This window comes from Ciconia boyciana, chromosome 1 (genome assembly GCF_034638445.1).
Source record: "Ciconia boyciana chromosome 1, ASM3463844v1, whole genome shotgun sequence".
In the NCBI taxonomy this organism is placed as follows: Eukaryota; Metazoa; Chordata; class Aves; order Ciconiiformes; family Ciconiidae; genus Ciconia; species Ciconia boyciana.
In genome coordinates this window covers 212,274,733-212,294,682 of record NC_132934.1, presented here as the reverse complement: position 1 = coordinate 212,294,682, position 19,950 = coordinate 212,274,733, and the positions used below count along the sequence as shown (strand labels likewise).

Below are 19,950 nucleotides of genomic sequence, written 5' to 3'. Positions count from 1 at the left end.
TTTTTGAAAAAGGGCCATGAGGTGTCTACTACTGAGAAAGGTTTCAAGAGAAAATGAGTATACAGGATATACTCCAAATGTCCCAGATCTCAGATGGTCTTAGACTATTTCCCTGTATGCAGCAGTATGTCCAGAGGGAGCTACACTTGGAGAGCAGGTAGAAAGCTGGAGGTGAAATCCCCATCAGCCATGCTAGACGATGCTGTCTGCACATGGGGCTCAGAACATTTCAGCTCCCAAGTCACATTTGAATGCTGGATGTAGGTGTCTTTGAACATTTCTTGAAATCTCATTGAGTTTCAGTGACCCCCAGGCACTTTTGAAAATGGGACTTGAGCCATGAAGTAGTTTTGGAAATAATGCTTTCCTCCATCCCTTGGGCATAGCTCTACCAAGAAGATATAATTAGAAAGGGGCATGGGAGCAATGTTTATATCAGGCAAGTCAGGGTTGCAAATTTGGGTCTCTGCAAATTTGGCAGATGGGAATCCTCCCCCTTCACTTCATTTTTGCACAACCCCCATAATCCTGCTTTGTGCAGCAGTGGTGAATGAAAAATGGATACAGTTTGAAGTGAAACATTTCTTCCTTTAAAAGCAATTTCCTCAGCTGTTTGTCCAAGGGATGGTAGGTTTGCTGTCAGCTAAAGCAATGTAAAGAATTTACACTCGTGTGCTATTTAGGCATTCACAATGTCAGCTGCTGCAAAAGGCTTTTTGTGCCTAAACTCCCTTTGTCTTGGGGAAAAGGGAGCTCAAGTTTATTTTTCTTTAAATGTAGCAATTACAAAACTGAAGATTCAAAAAAGTACTAAAAGTGCTTGAATTAGTGTTCCTTTAAAAAAATAATTAAGGTGTATTTTCTAAGAGCTGGATCAATGATGCTCAAAGAACTGGTATTCCATACTTTTTATCTCCCTCCTTTTAGTTACCTTTTTATTTTTTTCTATGCCAAAGTGTCCTGGTAGCTCAGATGAGAAATTATCAGAACATCTTAGTTCACTGCAGTCCTGCACTCTGACCACTTCAACAAAGGCTAAATCTTTGGAGAGCCAAGCTAAATGCTAACAGAGTTCTCCAGAGCATGTAAAAACCAAAGCTTTTCAGACATTCAGATATTGGGTTGATTCCTTCAGGAAGAAGAGGTATATTCCTGATACCAGAGCAACCCACTGCCACATTTCACATCCCAGACCCAAGACATGAAGGCAGTAGAGCACCTGAGCTGAAATGCTTTTAAGAGTATATTATAAACTGGGAGAAAACATTTATTTTATCCTAGCCTTTCTTTGACAGCTAACCCATTTCATTGACACTTCGGGCAGCAACAGTAATGTAATCACCCTGAGATACATGAAATTTCAGCTTGGAAGTTTACAGTTCAGCTAAATTATAAGTCACCGAGAACAGTTTTATGGTGGAAGGTGTTGGGAAAATTGTAATGGGAGGCAACACTGTGTACTATCCTTAATACCGTACCAGATTATGAAATGTTTGTAATATTCAGCAGGCATGCTGAGCATGTATGAACGTTGTTGGTATGTTTGCCTGGAGGATTAATGGCACTTAATGGCATTATTTATATACTTCTCAAAGCAATGCAGAATGTTTCTGCAGCTCCTCATCTGTCTGCTATGCCTGTAGAAAGCAGCGATGCCTCCATGGCTGCTAATGCAATTATGATGAATTTCATAAATAAAATCCACTCTTCAGGGTTCATTTCCAAATTTCTTTATGCAGTGAATAAGAAATGAAGTTAAAAGCAGATGTTTTAGGAAGTTAGACAGGACTGGAATGAGTTTAAATGTTAACACAGATTAATAAGTAGAATACTGTGTTCATTTGAGCTAATTATTTTCTCAGAAGGCATCCATCCTATTTAGGCAATTACACAGCCTCAAGTCTTCATTTCTTACTGGTAGTATCAAGGGACTTCATCTGCTAGTTTAAATTTAAGACTGTTCATGTGTTTTTAATGACATAGATTTAATTTGAAAGCTGCATTTGAGCTGTTTCCATGTGAATATTCCACCCTTACAGAGAAATGCATTTATTCTAAATTTAAACTGTAACTATAGTAACCAGCATTCACTGTGTTTCAGTAGGAAATATATAAGCCCACTCAGACAGAAGGAAACATGTTGTGTTAATTATCGTTCTATCAAAAGACTAGAGTTTGTATTTTTTAAAAAATAATTATCAGAAACTAGATATTCTTACTATCCAGACTTAGAAACCAAGAGATTGGCAGGAATGTATTCTAATGCCATTTGTGGGAAACTGTGAAAGTTAGAAAAAGGGTCATATCTGGACCAATTTGGAGGATATAATAAACCTCACTTTTTTCCCAGCTATTTATTGTGTAATAAAAATACAATATCGAGCTCTTATAAGCTAGCTTTGCAGGATTCAACTTAGATTTCCTAAAGCAACTCCTAATCTTAGACAAATAGAGTTACTGTTTCAATTATAGGTAGATGACTGGATTTTTTTGCTTGGGCTAGTAGATGATAGATTCTGTAGATGATTTTGCAAAGGTAGTAAATGTCACTTTTACAGTAATGACCATATTAGTCAAGGTGAGTAAGGACATGAATAGCTTCTTCCTTTCTTTAGATTTCTCTCTCTGCACTTGTTTTCTTGGGGGTTGATTTTGTTTAGGGGAGAGCTCACCCCTTCTTAGATTTTTTTTTTTAATTCCTAGCATTATTATTTAAGCATACTGTGTTAAAAGTTTAAATATATAATATATGTAAATCTTGTAGTAATGGTGAACTTTCCAAATATACTAAGGGTATGTAGTTTTCCCACAGGTAAAATATTTACTGCATATATTTCAGTATGCTAATGGATTTTAAGTTTTATTAAAGTGTTTTTAAAATAATGCTCATTCATTGAATAATGGAAATTCAGGATATTGATCCATAATATTTAGGCACAGAAACACTGAATTATCTATTTATAAATGCCTCGTGTGTCTCTTTTTTCCCTCCATACTGGGGACTGTAACTTATGTTTGTCCAGTCTTGATTCTAAGATACAAATGGACCGAGATGCCACACATTCCTCTTCTATATTATTTTGGTAACTAAATATATTAAGCATTAAAAAGTAAAACTGTCTGTGTTTTCTTTAGAATTAATTTGTCCGGCATCAGCTCGTTGCCAATGATTTTGATATGTGTTTCTCTCCCAAAGAGAATTTTTTAGATCTCAGTATTTTCTCACTCTGAAGGCATTGCATATACAATATAACAGCTCCTCTCTCAAGCTGTGTTTAGTGAAGCTATGGATATCAGGACCAAATAACTTGTGAGGCTTTTCATTGGAGCATTTCAACTTTAAATATATGAACACCAGAACTGTACAGACTAAGCCAAGTTTTGGGTCATACCACACTGCAGTTTGGGCTCTCAGGTCCCAGGAGGTGGGCTCACAGGGGCTGTGTGCTCTGGTTTTCCAGCTCAGATCACAACTGAGCTTTCAAAGCAAATGTCCTTTTTGCCCTCCCTTTCAGCACTTTGGTTCACCTCGTGTGACAGCCTTGGTGAACGCGTACTAGACTCATTTGTATTAAACTGATCTTGAAGATCAGCTCACCCAAAGCATCCACCTGCTAATGGGTGGTTAGTTCACGAGGCCAGACTAGAACTAGCCCAAAGAAAAACCCCTGAAATCTATAGTTTGTGTCCTCTCCTATTTGGCCACGCTATTTGGTAATGCGAACCTGCCCATCTTTGTTTTCTGAACTCACCCACTCACAATGAGGTCTTCACAGAAATGAGTCAGAAAAACAAATTCTTTTCATTTGATCTGCTTGCAGGTGTTTGTGGAGGGCATGGTTTAAATAAGACCACCTACCCAATTCACAGTGTTTTAGAGTAGCTGAAAATAGCTCTTCTGCCCCTGAGCATTTGTACATCTCCTCAGAAATGCTCTTTTTAGCAAAACTGTGTAGTTTTAAGTAATCAAAGCCTCAAGAAATTTTCTCTGCACTTGAATATTGTAACAAATAGCATACCTCCATCTTTCAGAAGACAAATTTGAAATTCATTTGTAAATAAGGTTTCTAAACAAGAAAAACTTTCCAGTGATAGCATATTCAAAATTACTTCAGATGAGCTGAGGGTAAGACCCTTAAAAATCTGTGGTATTGTAAAGTTGGTATTGCAGAACCTAAGATTTAAACAGTGATCATGTGCAAAGGGCTCTGCAAAGCTATGGGCAGACTGTCCACGTGTGCATGGTGAATGTTGGTTTATGGATTTGAGGCAATTTCAGAAAACTTAAAACACCTAACAGATTTGTTAAAGATTGCCCAATAACACGTTGGCCTCTGGAAATCTTCTAGGTACCTCCCTCAAACTCAGGTTAGGAAGAAATTCTGTTTTTCTTTGAGATTCAAGGCAAAGGTTGCTCTGAAGCATAAGAGAAAGGAGCTTCCCCTTCCCCTCTTCTAGTCTGCTTCAGCCAGACAAGCTGCTGGATCACTGCAGTCAGTTGATTAACTCTTTAAAACCATTACAACCTATTCACTTTTATTACTCGGTTAGTTTTCTGCTGTGGAGAAGGCAGCAATGAGGGGCACTGCTAGGAGCAATGGAAAGTGGGGTAGCGGTGGGGAAAAGAGCAAGACTCTCCTTTTCAACAGCTGCAATTTCTTACATCTTCTCAACCCATCTGGTGAAACTTCATCTTTTTCACTTTGCATTTGCCATGAGCTTAGACACCATTCACCACCACTGTGTGTCACATGCTGTTTTGTAAGGCATTTTAAGCTAATTTTAAAGTACTTTAAGGTATTTTTTAAGCACTTCATGACTCTGAAACCATGGGGGCTTTTTCAAAATAGATTCAGAAATGGTGGGATTTGTTTTACCTTATTTGGATGATCTAAAAGTTCATCATTTATGTAAGCTAGGGAATCGAAGTTCCCTCTATAGGAAGACAAAAAGGTGCCTGCACAGAGAAATTTATTCCATCATAGAGTGCACATCTGAAAACACCAAGGTGAACAGCTTAGTCTCTCTCTGTCCTTGTTTCATTCCTCTGACCACAGAAGAACTCTAAATGTTGCCTGATTTTTGGACAACTTAAATTAGAGAGGGTAAATCTGTCCTTAACATGCTTTTACCACACTCCCATGTGTGTTGGAAGGAAGTGCTGTTCCGCTGCTGTAGGACAGCTCCTCGAATCCAGTCCCATGTTTGCCAGAAAACTGCTGCTTGGCTGAGGAAGTGACCTGATGTCTCTCTCTTTCCAATTTATACAATTTGTTTTAAATGCTCACTTTATGCATAGTAGGCCACCAATGGTCTTGGGAGATCAGATATCAAACACATCACACAAAACGCTGCTATAATCAACACGTGTTTCTTTATTTGTGTTTTCTTTTCCAGAGTTGAGAGGAAGGAGCGCGCACGTTTGAAGACGGTGAAATTCAACGCGAAACCTGGTGTAATTGATGCAAAAGGGGTAGGTAAATAGTGAAACCTTTTGAAATTGCACTTTGTAATTGTTTTCTATGTTTCAGAGTAGAAAAAATTTTAGCAACATAAGGAATATTTAGATAGTTGCAACCAAGACCTGGAGTATAGTGAAATATAGACAGAGGTGTAGTATGATACAATCTTCTAAATAATTAAATATTGGTTTTAAAATAATACTGACTGACAGTGCAGCCTATAATAATACTGACCGACAGAAGATACTAAGAAAATAAAGAGCATTCTGTGATAGCTGTGATTGTAGTTAAATGATGGATAGAGAAGAAATGACATTAAAAACCAATGCAGATGGATAATTGCTTAATAAAATGGGGCAAGAAGTGTAAATTCCCTGGCTTCAAAAGCTGTTAAATCTCAAACAAAAAGTGGAAGGTTAAAGAGTCCCGGATGCAAAAGTTAGGTTTGGGATGTTCTGCTTTGACAGTTGTGACAGACATTGGACACAGGTGTGTTTCACAGCAGGCACGACGGGCCAGCCAACACCAAACATGCAAGTTCCCTTCCACCAGTGCCCCTTCCACAAGTGTCCCTTCCATCCGGACAGCACAGCCCTCCTGCTGTTGCCGCTCTGCAGCATGGCTTTGTTGGGCCTAACAGTCAACAGTTTTCACTAGCCTGATGTCTCATATCCTGTACGTTGCCGTCTGGCTGGCAAGTTACAGCATGAGAAATACCCACAGTCCTGGCAGTTGAGGGATGTTTTTCTGCTGAAGTGTAGCTTGCATTTGTAGCAGTAGTAAATACTTGACATTACATTTGCAGGGATTTATTTTTGAAAACAGTCCAGTTGGCATACATGGGATTTACAACTGAGGGCTTCTGTGAGCAAACCAAGAGACAGAGCTTCAGAAACCATCAGCAAAAAGTCCTGTTTGGCTGCAGAAAACACAGGGCAGGGCCAAAACTGGGTGATGAGAGGACACAGTCGTAGGTAGGTGCTAGCAAGGGACAAGGCCAAGTGGTTCAGCAGGTCCCTTCCTGTTCCTGTAGTGCTCTGCCTACTTTGAAATTCTGATTCTTAATCTCTTCTTGCTTCATTTTCCTCTGTAATGGGAATAATAATACCTCCTTTATCCCAGTTTATTCCCTCCTTTCACTTAGACTGTAAAGGATTATCAGGGTAAGAAGTTCCTCCTGCCATGAACATGCAGTTCCTAGCACAGTGGAGTCCCAAGCCTCTACGTGTCAGCAAAATAATATTTCAGACTTGCAAATACTTCCCTGTTACTGCTCTACAGAACAGTTCCTGAGTTCAATGCAAATGCAGAATAATTGCACTGACTGAAACCAGTTTTCCAGCTTTCTAAGGTATGTGGAATCAGAGTTCAGCCTCTGCACATTATTTGCACATGCAGATAACTTGGTATAAAATAGATAACAAACTGCATTGTGAAAGGACTTATTCATCTCATTGCATTTCTTCAGGAGTCAGAACCCCATTTTTTAGTTTGAAATGACCACTCTCTGCAAGCCTGTAAATTAATGTTGCCATTCATTTTGGGAGATAATAAGCTTTATATTGCCAATGAAATCACTTGTTAAATGTCTATTTCCTGTATATAATCAAAGCCTCAGGGGAATAATTCATTCATATAAATAATGGTCCTTATTCAAGTGAGTCTGTCAAGAATTTAATTACCTCTTGATTCCCTGAATTGTTTTTCCATTTTTGTCATCAGTGTAACATTAATCTTCCAGCCACTCACATCAATGTTTGTTTCAGTGTTCAGGAAATTGTGTAATTGCAGACCAAGACCGTTGAACCCTTTTGGGAGCACATTTTCTATTGTTAGTATTTGCTAAAATTTGCTTTTGTCTATTTAAAAAAACCCCACAATTTCAGGGCTTGTGTTTGAAAGAGCATGGAGAGGAAAAGTGTTCACTTTTAGTGAACACAAAAAAGTGTTAAATTAAGCATCAACATGTAAAATGAGGTGTTTGAGTACACATATATGTATGGATCAGCATTTCCATTTAGTCTTTCAGTGTTCAAAAAGAAGTGGTGTAAGCTGTCTAACAGTGCATGCTTTACTTTTTTTATCTGGAAGAAATTCAATCCAGATAAACAGGGCTGCATTAAGCCCAGGAGAACTCTTCTGTTTGGAAATCAAGCTAAAAGTCAAGATAAAAATCAGGCCCCTGTGTGTCTGTTGCACCTTTGTGCTCATACATTCATGACCATGTGGGCAAGGGGTACTATCTTAATTTACTCTAAAGATGAAATTGGGAGAATAACATTTCATGTGATACTTCTAAATTTGGCCAGGAGATGTGCATGGAAGCATTTTCTAACAAAATTTAACTGAATACAGAGAATGCTTGGGGTTTTTTGCACAGGTAAAAGGTTTATCCTGTTGTGATTTTAACTTGAAGCATCTTGCTGGCCCCAATTCCTTTCTTCCCCTACAAAAGCAATGTTTAAGACCTAATAAGCTACAGTAAATGTTTTATGAGATAGTGCCAAAACTTCTTTGAGATAACTTCTTTCTATGATTTTAAAATATGAACTGTCTAGTTATTCTACAAGTTTTAAAGGTCTTATGCATTTTCATCTGTTTATGCCTCATTTTGAATCCCAAACCTGGAGATAAGAGAGAAAGACATTATTGCAGATGGTGTGACATTTGTAGCTGATCAGCTTCTTGTGTCTCACTAAAAAGGTGTTTAAGAACACTCAGCAATACAGTCAACAAACCTGTTAGCAGGGATAGCTAAAGGATAATCTTTTCAAAGGCCCAAAATTTCCTCTTTTTCAAGCCAAACTTGGGTGCATTACCTCATCTAGAAAATGAGTTCAGCATTTTTTAAAAATGTGATTTAGAATATTTATATCACTTTTAATTCATTCCATTGGACCCCTTCAACCCATAGCTTGTGAAATTAAAGTCTACAAAATCAGGATGGATACAAAAACCAGGAATGTGAATCACAATTAGGGAGCCTCAGTGAAATCTTCTGGTCTCAAGTTTAAATCAGGCAATGGATAGTACCTTTCCTTACAATGCATAATTAAATTCTGATGCTCATTATTACAGGATATTGTATAAAAAATAAATAAGTTAAAAAGGAATTAGATAAGTTAGCAAGCAATGAATCCAATGACAACTTTTAACACTTTTGTCATGTAGCTCAGGATATACTAATTGTTGATTTCAAGCAGAGAGGTTGTAAAAGGGGAAGGATCATGTTTCTTCTTCTTTTTCTTTTAAACATCTGTTATTGAACAACTTGGTTAACCCAACCTGGTTGGGTTACCCCAACCTGGTTTAACCCAATAGGGCTACTTTTCTTTCATGTTCTGTTTATTTTGACCAAAAGAAACTTATTTGCTCAGGTTCAAAGACATCATCAGAATCCTAGGTCCTATTAACATTTTTAAAGATATCAAATCCATTAGAGACGCTAACACCTGTGTAATAAGGAAAAGAATACAAATACTGGTATAAACAGCTTCATTTCACCAAGCAAAGATTGTGCTTCTGTTATGTTGACCAAGTTCAGTCTCTAGCTTCATTCTTATAATTGTAGTAACGATCTTCACCAGCTTTTCTAATTGCTGCTGGAGGTGGATGGAGTATCAAAGCAACCGGTCCATCCCTCTGGTTCCCTACAGCTGCTCTATGCTACTGCAGCAAAGCAGGGTTTCCAAGACACTGACTACCTTGCAGTTTCAAACATAAAAAGGTAAATGAAGATAAGATAACACAGGTAGGATTTCCTAAGCATTTGCTGTCTCAGTCTATGAGGCCCACTGGTCTATGGATAATCAATGGAAAATAGAGCAGGCCAAAGGGTTATATCTGATATTTATGCTGGAGGAAGCTACAGGAGTTACGTGAGTGCAAACTTAATTAAAAAGTATGTTTTATGCTATGTTGAACTCAAGATCATATCCCAAGTATTTTCTGATGCTCACCTTTTGCGCCAAAAGGAGCAGAATATGTTAGTTGCTGTGAGCAGCGTTATATATCTGCCAAAGCAGCATACTGAACTCTTGGTGATTCCCACTACCAGAGGCTTCAGGCTGAACAAGAATAGCCTTTCCTTTCCTAATCCTAAAACCCATAGTGACTGAGGGCTTTTCAGATTTCTACTGAATCAAAAAGAATGTCAAACAATGATGGAAATATTACAGAAGGAAAAGAGACAACCCAGGAATCTGCTTTTTTCTCAACCGTTGCAATTACAACCAGTCTTTCAGGAGATGAAAATAGCATTTCTTTTGCTTTGCTCCCTGTCAGATCATATACCCTTTCTTGACTGTCTCTTGAAAATATTTTTATAGTGGAAACGGTAGCTCTTGGAAAGACCTTTTTCAACATCTCACCTTTTTCCTAATATTCATGGATGTTGTCTTTTCCCAGAGAAGTGTTGCACTATCTTGAAGCATAATGTTTAGGTAAAATTTAATGTTATATAGAGAACTGTTTTTTTTATACCATATGCCTTTTCATTTCGCACCTTATTTGGCCAGTGACTCCAGCATATTGTCTTATGGACAAATACCCAATGTCAGTTCCCAGTGGAATAAATGTCACGCCTCTCACAATCTCTCGATTTTTAATGCGTGTGTCAGGGTGCATGGCGGGGTGTTCAGTCCATGATTAGTGGACTAGTGAGGCTGCTCAGTGGGGTGCCAAACAGGGATGAGGTGCCTGCCGAGAAAGGGGACTGTCCCGTCCCGCCAAAATCTCTCCCAGCAACTCTGCTGCACATCATCAGTGCAGGTCCTGGGCTGTGACCCACACCATACTGCTCCATCACTATCCATTAGTCTTTTTTCTATTCCTCATCCACAGTTCTTTTCATATTCCAGTCAGATCACCTACATTGCACTCAACCTGCCCCTTCAAATGCCTCTGAATGTATTTATTATGACAGTCAGAAGCTTGACAGCATTTAATAATATCTCTTATGAGCAGATTCTGTTTACAGATCCCACAGCCCTGGCTGCAATGTAAGGTCACCCTCTTGCTTTATTGTCATTTTAGCAACACTGCACTGAGGCGTGAAAGGAAAAAGCTAAAATTGACTGAGATAGCAAACTTGATATTGTGGTGTAAATAAAACCCTCTGCATACTCAATGCACCTCTCCTCCAAATGTCAAAATCCAGTGACTGTCAGGACTTGATACGTAGGACACGTTTTGACAGCTTATTAAGTATTTGAGAAAAAAAAAACAAAAAAAACAACCCACCTATTTCCAAACAACTGCTCTGGAAAACCATGGTATTTTCAGCCCTAGTCATCAAATCAGAGAAAAACTAGTCTGTAAGGAACCTCAGGTGGTCACTGAGTCCACCTCCTGCCCTGAGGGTGTCTTCTGTACCTTCCTCCTGCCTCGCAGATTTGTATGATCTCTACTTAAATACCTGCCACGACAGAAATTTCATATTCTTCCCAAACAGTCCAATCCAGTCCTTCACTCTCCTCATCATTAGAAATGACTAAACGGCTGCAGTTTAAGCCTGTTGTTATTTCTTCTTCTAGCAATGTATATGGAGACTGGATTATTTGTCTTCATTTTCACCAAGCAGAACCAGCAGTCACACCTGCCCTGGTCTCAGGTACAGCATCTGTGCTAGCAGTTCGCCACGGCAGATCTGGGTGCATCAATGCAGAGAAAAAGGTGATAATCCCAACTGAATCACTGCTTCTCAGAAATTAGAAAGTATAAAGATGTATTAGACTACCTATCCTCTCTCCCTGCCAACCCAAGATTGCTTCTAACATATATCAGTGTTTAACTAGGCTTAAGTTTTCTAAGTATGAAGTTTCACCACTTTTGGTGAGAAACTGTTCTGTAGTCTATAATCAGAAAGTTTTCCAACATATTCAGTGTATTTTTACCAACTTTTCTTTGCACTCCTCTTCTAAAAATACTTGACATAATGAATGGATTTCCTAAAGTGATTGGTACTGGGACAATAATAGAAGCAGAAGAAAATCTGCAATCTGAGCATGTTTGAAAACCTGCATCCTCATTGTGGAGCTAGCTGCTGATTTGGAGAGCCTGGTAACACTGACAGAGAAAGAGTAGATCCTCTGACAGGTCCCAAAAATTGCACTCACTGACCCCTCAGTTTTCCTTATAAAACAGTCCACTCAATTGCTTAATCATGTTTGTTTTCTGAATTACCTCCAGTCAGTAGCAAAATGGTAGTGAAAGGAGAGATACTGGACTGGGAATAGCATTTCTGTCCACATTGGTGGGTATTTGTCCATGTGTACATGTAGGAAAAGAGAGAAGGAGGGCCCTCTGCCTTTTTTTTCCCTCTCTAAATTTGGAGATCAGAAAATAGCAACAGACACCGAGTAAAAGATAATGGAAGTGTCAAACACCAGAATGTGTGGGATCACAGGTGGAGTGATTTACTAAGAAGAAGAGAGGTTGAACATAAATTAAGCAGCATACACCTACCTGCAAGGATGATATGGAGGAGGGTTAGTGAAGGTGGTGTAGGCACTGACACACAATTAAATATTCTTTATTCCTGGTCTCAGCCAGATTTATCCATCCTTACTGATCTATCCATTCTTACTTTTCTCTGTTCTCCCAGTCTTTCTAATTTCTTGTTGCTATTTAATGGGAACAGCTGCCTGGGGGGTATTCTTCAAAGAAATCTGAGCACTCTTACTGGAGTAAGTGTTCAGCTCAGCTATAAATTGGCCTCCAACTGGTATTCCGACCGTTGCTTAGAAAAATGATGACTTGTGTAGCTGTAATCTTCAGAAACTGGAGGTACATATGCCTGGGAGCAATGTGCCTAGGAGCAATCTGCCTGTGTGTACTTGCCTGCATAATCCAGCCCTTTTATATTTTTTCTAGCCTGCCACTACTGAAGTTTTTAAGGAGCAGCCAGTGAATAATGCAACTGCAATGTTGTTGTTCTATTTCTATACTTACTGCTATTTTTAAAGACGTTGGGTTAAAGAGGGCAGAGTGAACTGCAGTCAGCTCTGTTTCCCAGGATAGCAGCTGGAGGACAATAACCTGGATGCAGTGCAAGACTGGGGAGCAGCAGGAGAGGGTTGCTCCACCAGGACCCAAAGGTGACAGCACCCTCACAACGAGGGGCACAGCCCAGGGCAGTCCCAGGGCATGAACAGCAAGTCTGGTGGCAGCAACCAAGGTTGGTCCACAGCCCTGTGGTTCCCAGAAAGTCTGTAGCAATAAGTCAGGTCCAAACAAGCCAGGAAGCCATGTCAGTAAGGTGAGGTGGGATGGGCAAGACGCAAGGCAGGGCACAGGCAAACCAACAGCATGGCCCTGGCAAGGACCACGGGCTGTGGGAGCTTATTGAACCCACTTGCCCTGCAGACACACGTCCCACTGATGTGATCCCAGATGAGATCATGAACAAGCAGGACTGAGTTTCTGTTTACTTTGTTCTGTGACTATCAAAGCACTTTAGTTTGGTCCAAAATTTTCTAGCTTGCCTTTCTTATGACTATTTGAACAGCATTTCCTATCAGTAGGCTGCAAAAGATAATGCTAGGCTTATACTAATGGTTTATACAGCTTAACATAATACTTGTACTACCAATTCTGACTAATTTTGATCATTAGAAATAAAATGTCAGTCTTTGGTGTGTAATTCAATTTTAGTTTAAAGATCTTTTTCCATTCCTTGGTGCTACTTCCACTTGCAGTGTCAATTGAATTGAGTATTCTCTTTTACTCCCATTACATCATGCTTCTAATGTGTTGAAGACAAAGAGCCTTCCCATTAAATGCAGTAGAAGTTGACCTGAACCCTAGTATGTGTTTTTTGCTAAGGATTGTTATATTGTTTTAGTCACATTAAAAATAGCAGACATGAACTAGAGTAAAAGTTAGAACATGAATTCAGTCCCCCAGCTTAGAGACATTTGAAGTGAAACTGGTTTAGACAGGTGTCGTGGTTTAGACCCAGTCGGCAATGAAGCCCCACACAGCCGCTCACTCACCATGCCCCCTGGTGGGATGGGGGAGAGAATTGGAAGAGCAAAAGTAAGAAAACTCGTGGGTTGAGATAAGAACAGTTTAATAATTTAAATAAAATAAAGTATAATAATAATAATAATAATAGTAATAGCAATAGTAATAGTAATAGTAATAGTAATAGTAATAGTAATAGTAATAGTAATGAAAAGGAAAGCAACGAGAGAGAGAGAGAGGAACAAAACCCAAGAAAAAAACAAGTGATACAACCACTCACGACCCACCGACCAACGCCCAGCCAGTCCCTGAGCAGCGATCGCTGCCCCCCAGCCAACTTCCCCCAGTTTCTATACTGAGCATGACGCCATATGGTATGGAACAGCCCTTTGGCCAGTTGGGGTCAGTGTCCTGGCTGTGCCCCCTCCCAGCTTCTTGTGCACCTGGCAGAGCATGGGAAGCTGAAAAGTCCTTGACTTAGTATAAGCACTGCTTAGCAACAACTAAAACATGAGTGTGTTATCAACATTATTCTCATCCTAAATCCAAAACACAGCACTATAGCAGCTGCTAGGAAGAAAATTAACTCTATCTCAGCTGAAACCAGGAAAGCAGGACCTAAAAAAACCAAACCAGAGTATTTCCACTCTGATCTGATCTCATTCCTAATAACATTTTAGCATTCCTAGTAACATTTAGCATCCAGAATGCTTCACAGTGTGGCCTCAGCTGTATAAACAAAATGACTCTTCAATAACACTCTAATAAACACATTGCAATTTGCCCAAACCAAAAATGTTTTATTGTCTCAGTGCCAGACAATTATTGGACACCCACTGATGTTAAAAATAATTAATAATAATTCCTAGCTAAAATATGCTTCCATTAGGCATTTATTTATAAGCTTCTGGAAAATGTCTAAGGAGCACATGCAGAGATGAGTTGTAATGTTCTAGCTTGGCTTCCACTTGTCACAAAAATATTTTACCTGCACAATTGGAAAGCCTGAAATATGGCTTCCTGCAGAAATATTATTTACACATGATGGTGGGACAATTCTGTACATGTTATAAAACATTAGCTGATTTTTTTTTAATATTAATTTGCTGTCTCCTAAACTAATCTTTCTGCACCTCAAAAATCCCAAAGTGAACAGCTCTTCCTTTCTTCATCATCAAGAGCACTAACCTGCCACTGTCGCCTAAAAGAGATGTGATGAATCATGCAATGACTGTAAGGGGAACCTGGGGTCACTATCTCTGCCCCAGGCACCTACGGGGTAAATGTTTAAAGCTAGATGCAGTGGATCCCATTTCTGTGAGCCTTAACTGGGTGCACCTTCTAAAAACCATAGCAGCCATTTCAAGACACGGTGAGACAGGGTTATGGCACTTCAGTGCTTCACAAGGCTAAGGCATGACAAGGATTTGCAGTCCTTATCTGCTTTATCTTGATCGGACATGATAATCTAAACTTTAAGAACCACAGGGCCTTATTCAAACTGTGCGGTTTAAAAGCCTAACGTAGATCTCTCAGCCATTTCTTTTGGACTAATCTTTGCGCTAGAAGTTACAGTGAATAAACTAGGCACTTGTAACAGGTATTCTGAATATACTCTTCCATTACCACTTTGCCAAGTGCAAACTATAAATGCTTGGATAGGTTAGGTTAGGTTAGGTTAGGTTAGGTTAGGTTAGGCAAAGCTATCTAGAAGTACATAGGGGTAAGCCCTCTGCTCAGCCCAGCATATAGCTCCTACAATGTCAATACGAATTACACTGTTGCTGTGGAGATAGAACTTCTGAACTTCTTTGCTTGTATACCTACAGGTGGAAAAATTACAGACAAGAAAATCCGCGTTTAGTCAGAACTGAGCTTTTTATAGAAAATCATTCTGCATGTCATTTATTTGCAAGAGTTGTGAATCAGTATTTTACTGTACACTCCCCCATCTCAGAATGATTGAAATTTGCTTTGCCGTAACCAGAGAATAAGAACATTTTTTCATGTGTGCAACTTAAAATAAGCTGTGGAAATCATTCATGTCATAAAATTCCTGGTTTTACATCTCCATTACTAGTTGACATAAAATCTTTTACAAAACCATTGTTTCTGCAATATTGGAATTTAGTTGTTACTCTTTAGCAATCATTCAAGAATGTTCCTCTGTGATAAAATGGAAATTAATGGCAAGGATAAAAAAGTAATGTGAAATCATGTTGCACGAATTCCTCAACAACTTGTTCTTATAGATAGGTCTTTATAAGAAGTCAAAAAAAGCTGTTAGAAATTATTAAAAGCAAATTACTGAGCAGAGATATTTTCTGCACAAGGACTTTTTATTGGCACAAGGCATTAGTAGGTCTGAAGATACTCTCCAGAGCTTTGATGTGAAACTGCCCAGCGCAGGGAGGAGGAATAAATTGCTCTTCTCCATCTGGTTTTGTTGCTGTCTTGCTTCTCGTTTTCCCTCTGTTGGATTTAAGTTCTGGAAAAGGCTGCAGGACCTCAGAAATGGCAGTAGCATTGGCTGTCACGGAAGAATCAGATCTCAGCATCATTCCTGCCAGTGCAGCCTGTATCTTGGAGGAGACGTCTTCTCCCCATGCCAGAGGAAAAGCTGGGTCTCATTTGTCCAGCTGCCCTTGCTTTTTCATGCATTTTCACATCCTCCACAGTCCTGTCTTCACGTTTCAAGGCAGCTGGAGCTGGTACCAGGCAGTGGACATTGGCTGCACATCTGTTTTGACCTGAGCCCATATTATTGGGCTGCCCTGACCATTCCCCTTAAGCTGAACACATTTCGCTCAGCATTTCTGCAAGGTACATTAGAAATACTGCTGTCATCAGCATCTAGTTCACCCATGGGCTGAAGTAATCAAATGAAATTCAGTTGATAAAACAGCACAAAGCCAGGAAAATTTAACTGTACAGTGTGTTTTTGCCCCAGGATATCTTGAGGCACTCCACAAAGACGTGCAATAATTTAATAATAATGCCTGTTGGGCCCAGGTCCCAGTCGAAAGTAAAGGAAAACAAGTGAGTATTCAGTTTTAATTTATGCCACAGTAGCAGTGTTGACTCTAGCAGGGAACTGGCATGCCTTAAAGAACCTGTTTTTTTAAAGTGGTGAAACAGTTCTGGAGATTGTGAAAAATACTGTCAAGTCAAATTTGAGGCTTTTACTCAGCTGAAGTGAAGAAATATGTTTTCGTAGCTTTCTTTTAAAAATCCAGTAGAAGTTTTTCTTTCAAATTAAAAAAAATACTAAAGTAAAAAATCTTTGGGTCTGTTTTCCAGTTAAAAAAAAAAAAGAAAAGCCATTTTGCATTTTATTGATAAGTCCAAATTCTAAATATCTGCAACTTGTAAGTATAATGGAATAGAGTAGCAAATGTGAAAAATAAAGGCTTTGGGGTCGATCTTGATCCAGATGGTGAAAAAATTTTCTGCCTATTGGCAGCTTGTCAGTCAAAGAAAATACTGATGGAGTCATTTCTTCAGTTAACGAGCAATTTAAATACATGTATTTCATAGATTTTCCAGTTTCTTCAGCCTGATAATTGTGTGGAGTTTATTTATAAGACAATATTTTTTTCTTAGGTGGCCATAATGTTAGGTACTATAGTATCAGTGTTTTTTATCCCATGAGTGTGTGCCACCCCTGCTTAGGTAAGAAAGAGAAATGTTTAAGAAAGTAACTGACATGAAGATATGTAGTATAATGTCTAAACTGGCCACAGATTAAATATAACACAGTGAAAATTTGCTAGCACAGGTCGAATACCAAAGTTTACAGCTGAGAGTTAATTGCTTTTCTTCCAAGCTGTTCCAGCAGAAATTTGTGCTGAGTTTAATTTCATGTGTATGCTATTTTTATAACTTGTTGTCTAACGCCCTGAATTAAATGGTAGGAAATTTGCATGTATGTATAGATAGTCATAGTTACTTGGCATTTCTTCTAAAAAAGCAGTTGAAAAGAAAAATGTATAGTATTGGCAATAGATATTGTCAAAGAATTAGAAACAGAACAAAGTTTTCTTCTAGTAAGATTTCACACAAAGCTCCAGAAGAGTGGAGTTAAGCATTAACGCTCATCAAGGTGATACTGTCTTTATATTTCACATCTTTATTTCTGGCTCACTCATATTCAAGCAGTTCAGTTATGACTGACTTAGTGACTCACAGGCCATTTTTGGGAGGTTATAGGGACACAGGAACTGCCATCCTGGGTCAAAGCCAAAGTCCATCTAATTTGATATCCCCATCTGTGAGACTGGTAGTGTGCGGTGCATTACTGGAAGATGTAGGAACTTCACCTCCTACACAAACCTCACACCAGTCTTTGACACAGAGATTGATTTTGGTTTTGTTTGCCCATGCCTTTATTTTTTATAATTTTAGCTGTAAGGCCTAAATAAATAAATGTTTTAAATGAAAACCATGAGCCTGGTATGATTCACTGTCTCATGAGCCAGATCTTTGCCATAATTCAGCCTGCTACACCAGTCACCTGTGAGTGCAAACACTCTTCCTTTAACTCAAAAGGGCAGTGCAAAAGAGAAGTCTGCTCCAATTATCTCTCAGTTAATAGTTTGAAGGCATGTAGGTATTGTAAATCTTTCTCCACTACTACTTCACAAAATAAGAGTAATAAAAGTCTTTATGCAACTTATTCTTTTTATGCAGTGTTCCATTTTATGCAGTAGTTTACACTTGCACAAGTGCACAGCACTTGATTGCACAAATAAATGATTCCACAAAAAATAGTGATAAAGGAGCACATTGGGTTTTTTAACAGCACAGATAACTAACACCTTCTCCAGCTTTATTTATTAGTGAGATTAATTCAAAAGATTGCATAGGAGACCAAAACCTTCAATTTCATTTGCAAATCTAAGGAAGCACCAGCAGTCAACTGGGAATCAGAGTTAAGAAAAAGATACGAGAAAATATCTGATCAAAACTGAGGGATGAAGATCAAGCTGATAAATGTCCTACAGTGTGCACTGTAGAAAAATCTATGGGTCTGGGCTGGTGATCAAACAGTCCCAAAACTTTGCCAAGTGCCCACCGACCTTACTGTTGATCTCTGAGGCTCTTTCGTCATCATTGTTGCACAAAGGATGCTGAGACAGGTTCACGTGCGCAAAGATTTATTAGCGGGATCAGTAGTTGATGGCATACATCAGCTCTAACAGGGAAAGTTACTTTTTGGAAAAAAAAATTAAAAAGAGTAGAGGAAGATTTGGGACAACATTGCCAAACATTGAATACACTTTCTAACTCCAGAGACGGCCTTGAGAAAGGAGAGGAAGACCTTCACACTGCCCATATGACTGTAGTGAGCCCGGCTAGGTCAAAGCCTGCGCTGGAGCCCACCACAACGCTTGTGAAGCATCTCATGTGATGAACTCTGTGAGCATCTCATCACAGAAACACAGACATTGGAGCTGGGAGAGGCTTATTGTTTAGCTCTTTTCCCTTCACCGCCCCCTTCTCTCCCAGCACTGCAGTGTTATTCTCCATAGTACTTAAGATTAGCAGATTTGTTTTAAATGTGAAAAATGATCTAGGCTTTTCCACTTCCCTTGGGGCAGATTATTCTACATCCAAATTGATTTCACTGTCAAGGAGCTTTGCACTTTCTTATTTTGACACTATTAATTTCAGTGTTGCTTGAACAAATCCTTCCCACCCTCTTTGTGTACAACCTTCAGATACTTGTCAATGACCTTGACTGTCACGTACGCAAGGTTTTTACGTTGGCGTTTCAATCCTGCTGACAATGATGCAATTTAAATTAGCACAGATGAGTACTCCCTTTTTAATGTGATTTGTACCTTGCACCAAGTTAAATACATGTTTGCAGAATTGGAAATACTGCTTTTACATGCTTTCTTGGAACTCTATTAGTCTTTCTGTTCCCCTGGTAGTTTGTGTTGGTTTTCACTGTTGTTTTGTGAGGAATTAAAATTGAGTTGCTGGCTGACAAGTGGCATGAAGTCAGTCTTAAAAAAAGATTAGTAAAATTTCATATTTATGAATACTAAACAACACTACCCTTGTCTGTAGAAGCTAGACAAAATGGAGTTTTTAATCAGGCTTGTACTTTTTCATTTTGGATTTCCAAGATACAAATCTCCCTGCAGCTTCATGGGAAAATGAAGGAAGCAGAATTATCTTTATGTGAGCTTCTTCTCACCCAAAGTTTGTTCTCACTTATCAAAACAGATCATGGTGCAAAAATTCAATACAGAATGACTGTACCACAGGCTTTTTTTTGTTTTCCCAAATACTTGCATTATCTAGGAAAATTTAAGGTTGAACTTAACAGAATAGGGACATCCTTCCCCCTGCATCTCATAAAAAGACATGCAGAAGTTGGCAAGTGTTGCTTGCCAGCATATAACTGTGTGGTTAGACTGCGAATGAAAGATATATGTCTTAAAGAATATACTGCGTGGTCACTATACAACCAGGCTTACAGTTGTCACTAACAACTTAGTTTATCTTCTGCATG

General features: G+C 38.9%; 1 protein-coding gene across 8 annotated transcripts in view; it reads left to right on the top strand.

The window, feature by feature from the left end:
• The window catches only part of DLG2 (discs large MAGUK scaffold protein 2), a 1,049,275-nt gene that overhangs the window by 999,068 nt on the left and 30,257 nt on the right, over window positions 1–19,950 (top strand). For all 8 annotated transcript variants that reach the window (XM_072850809.1, XM_072850805.1, XM_072850803.1 and 5 more), the window contains one exon: window positions 5,398–5,473. In XM_072850809.1, the coding sequence (XP_072706910.1) occupies window positions 5,398–5,473 (76 nt within the window). The remainder of the gene's footprint in view (window positions 1–5,397; window positions 5,474–19,950) is intronic.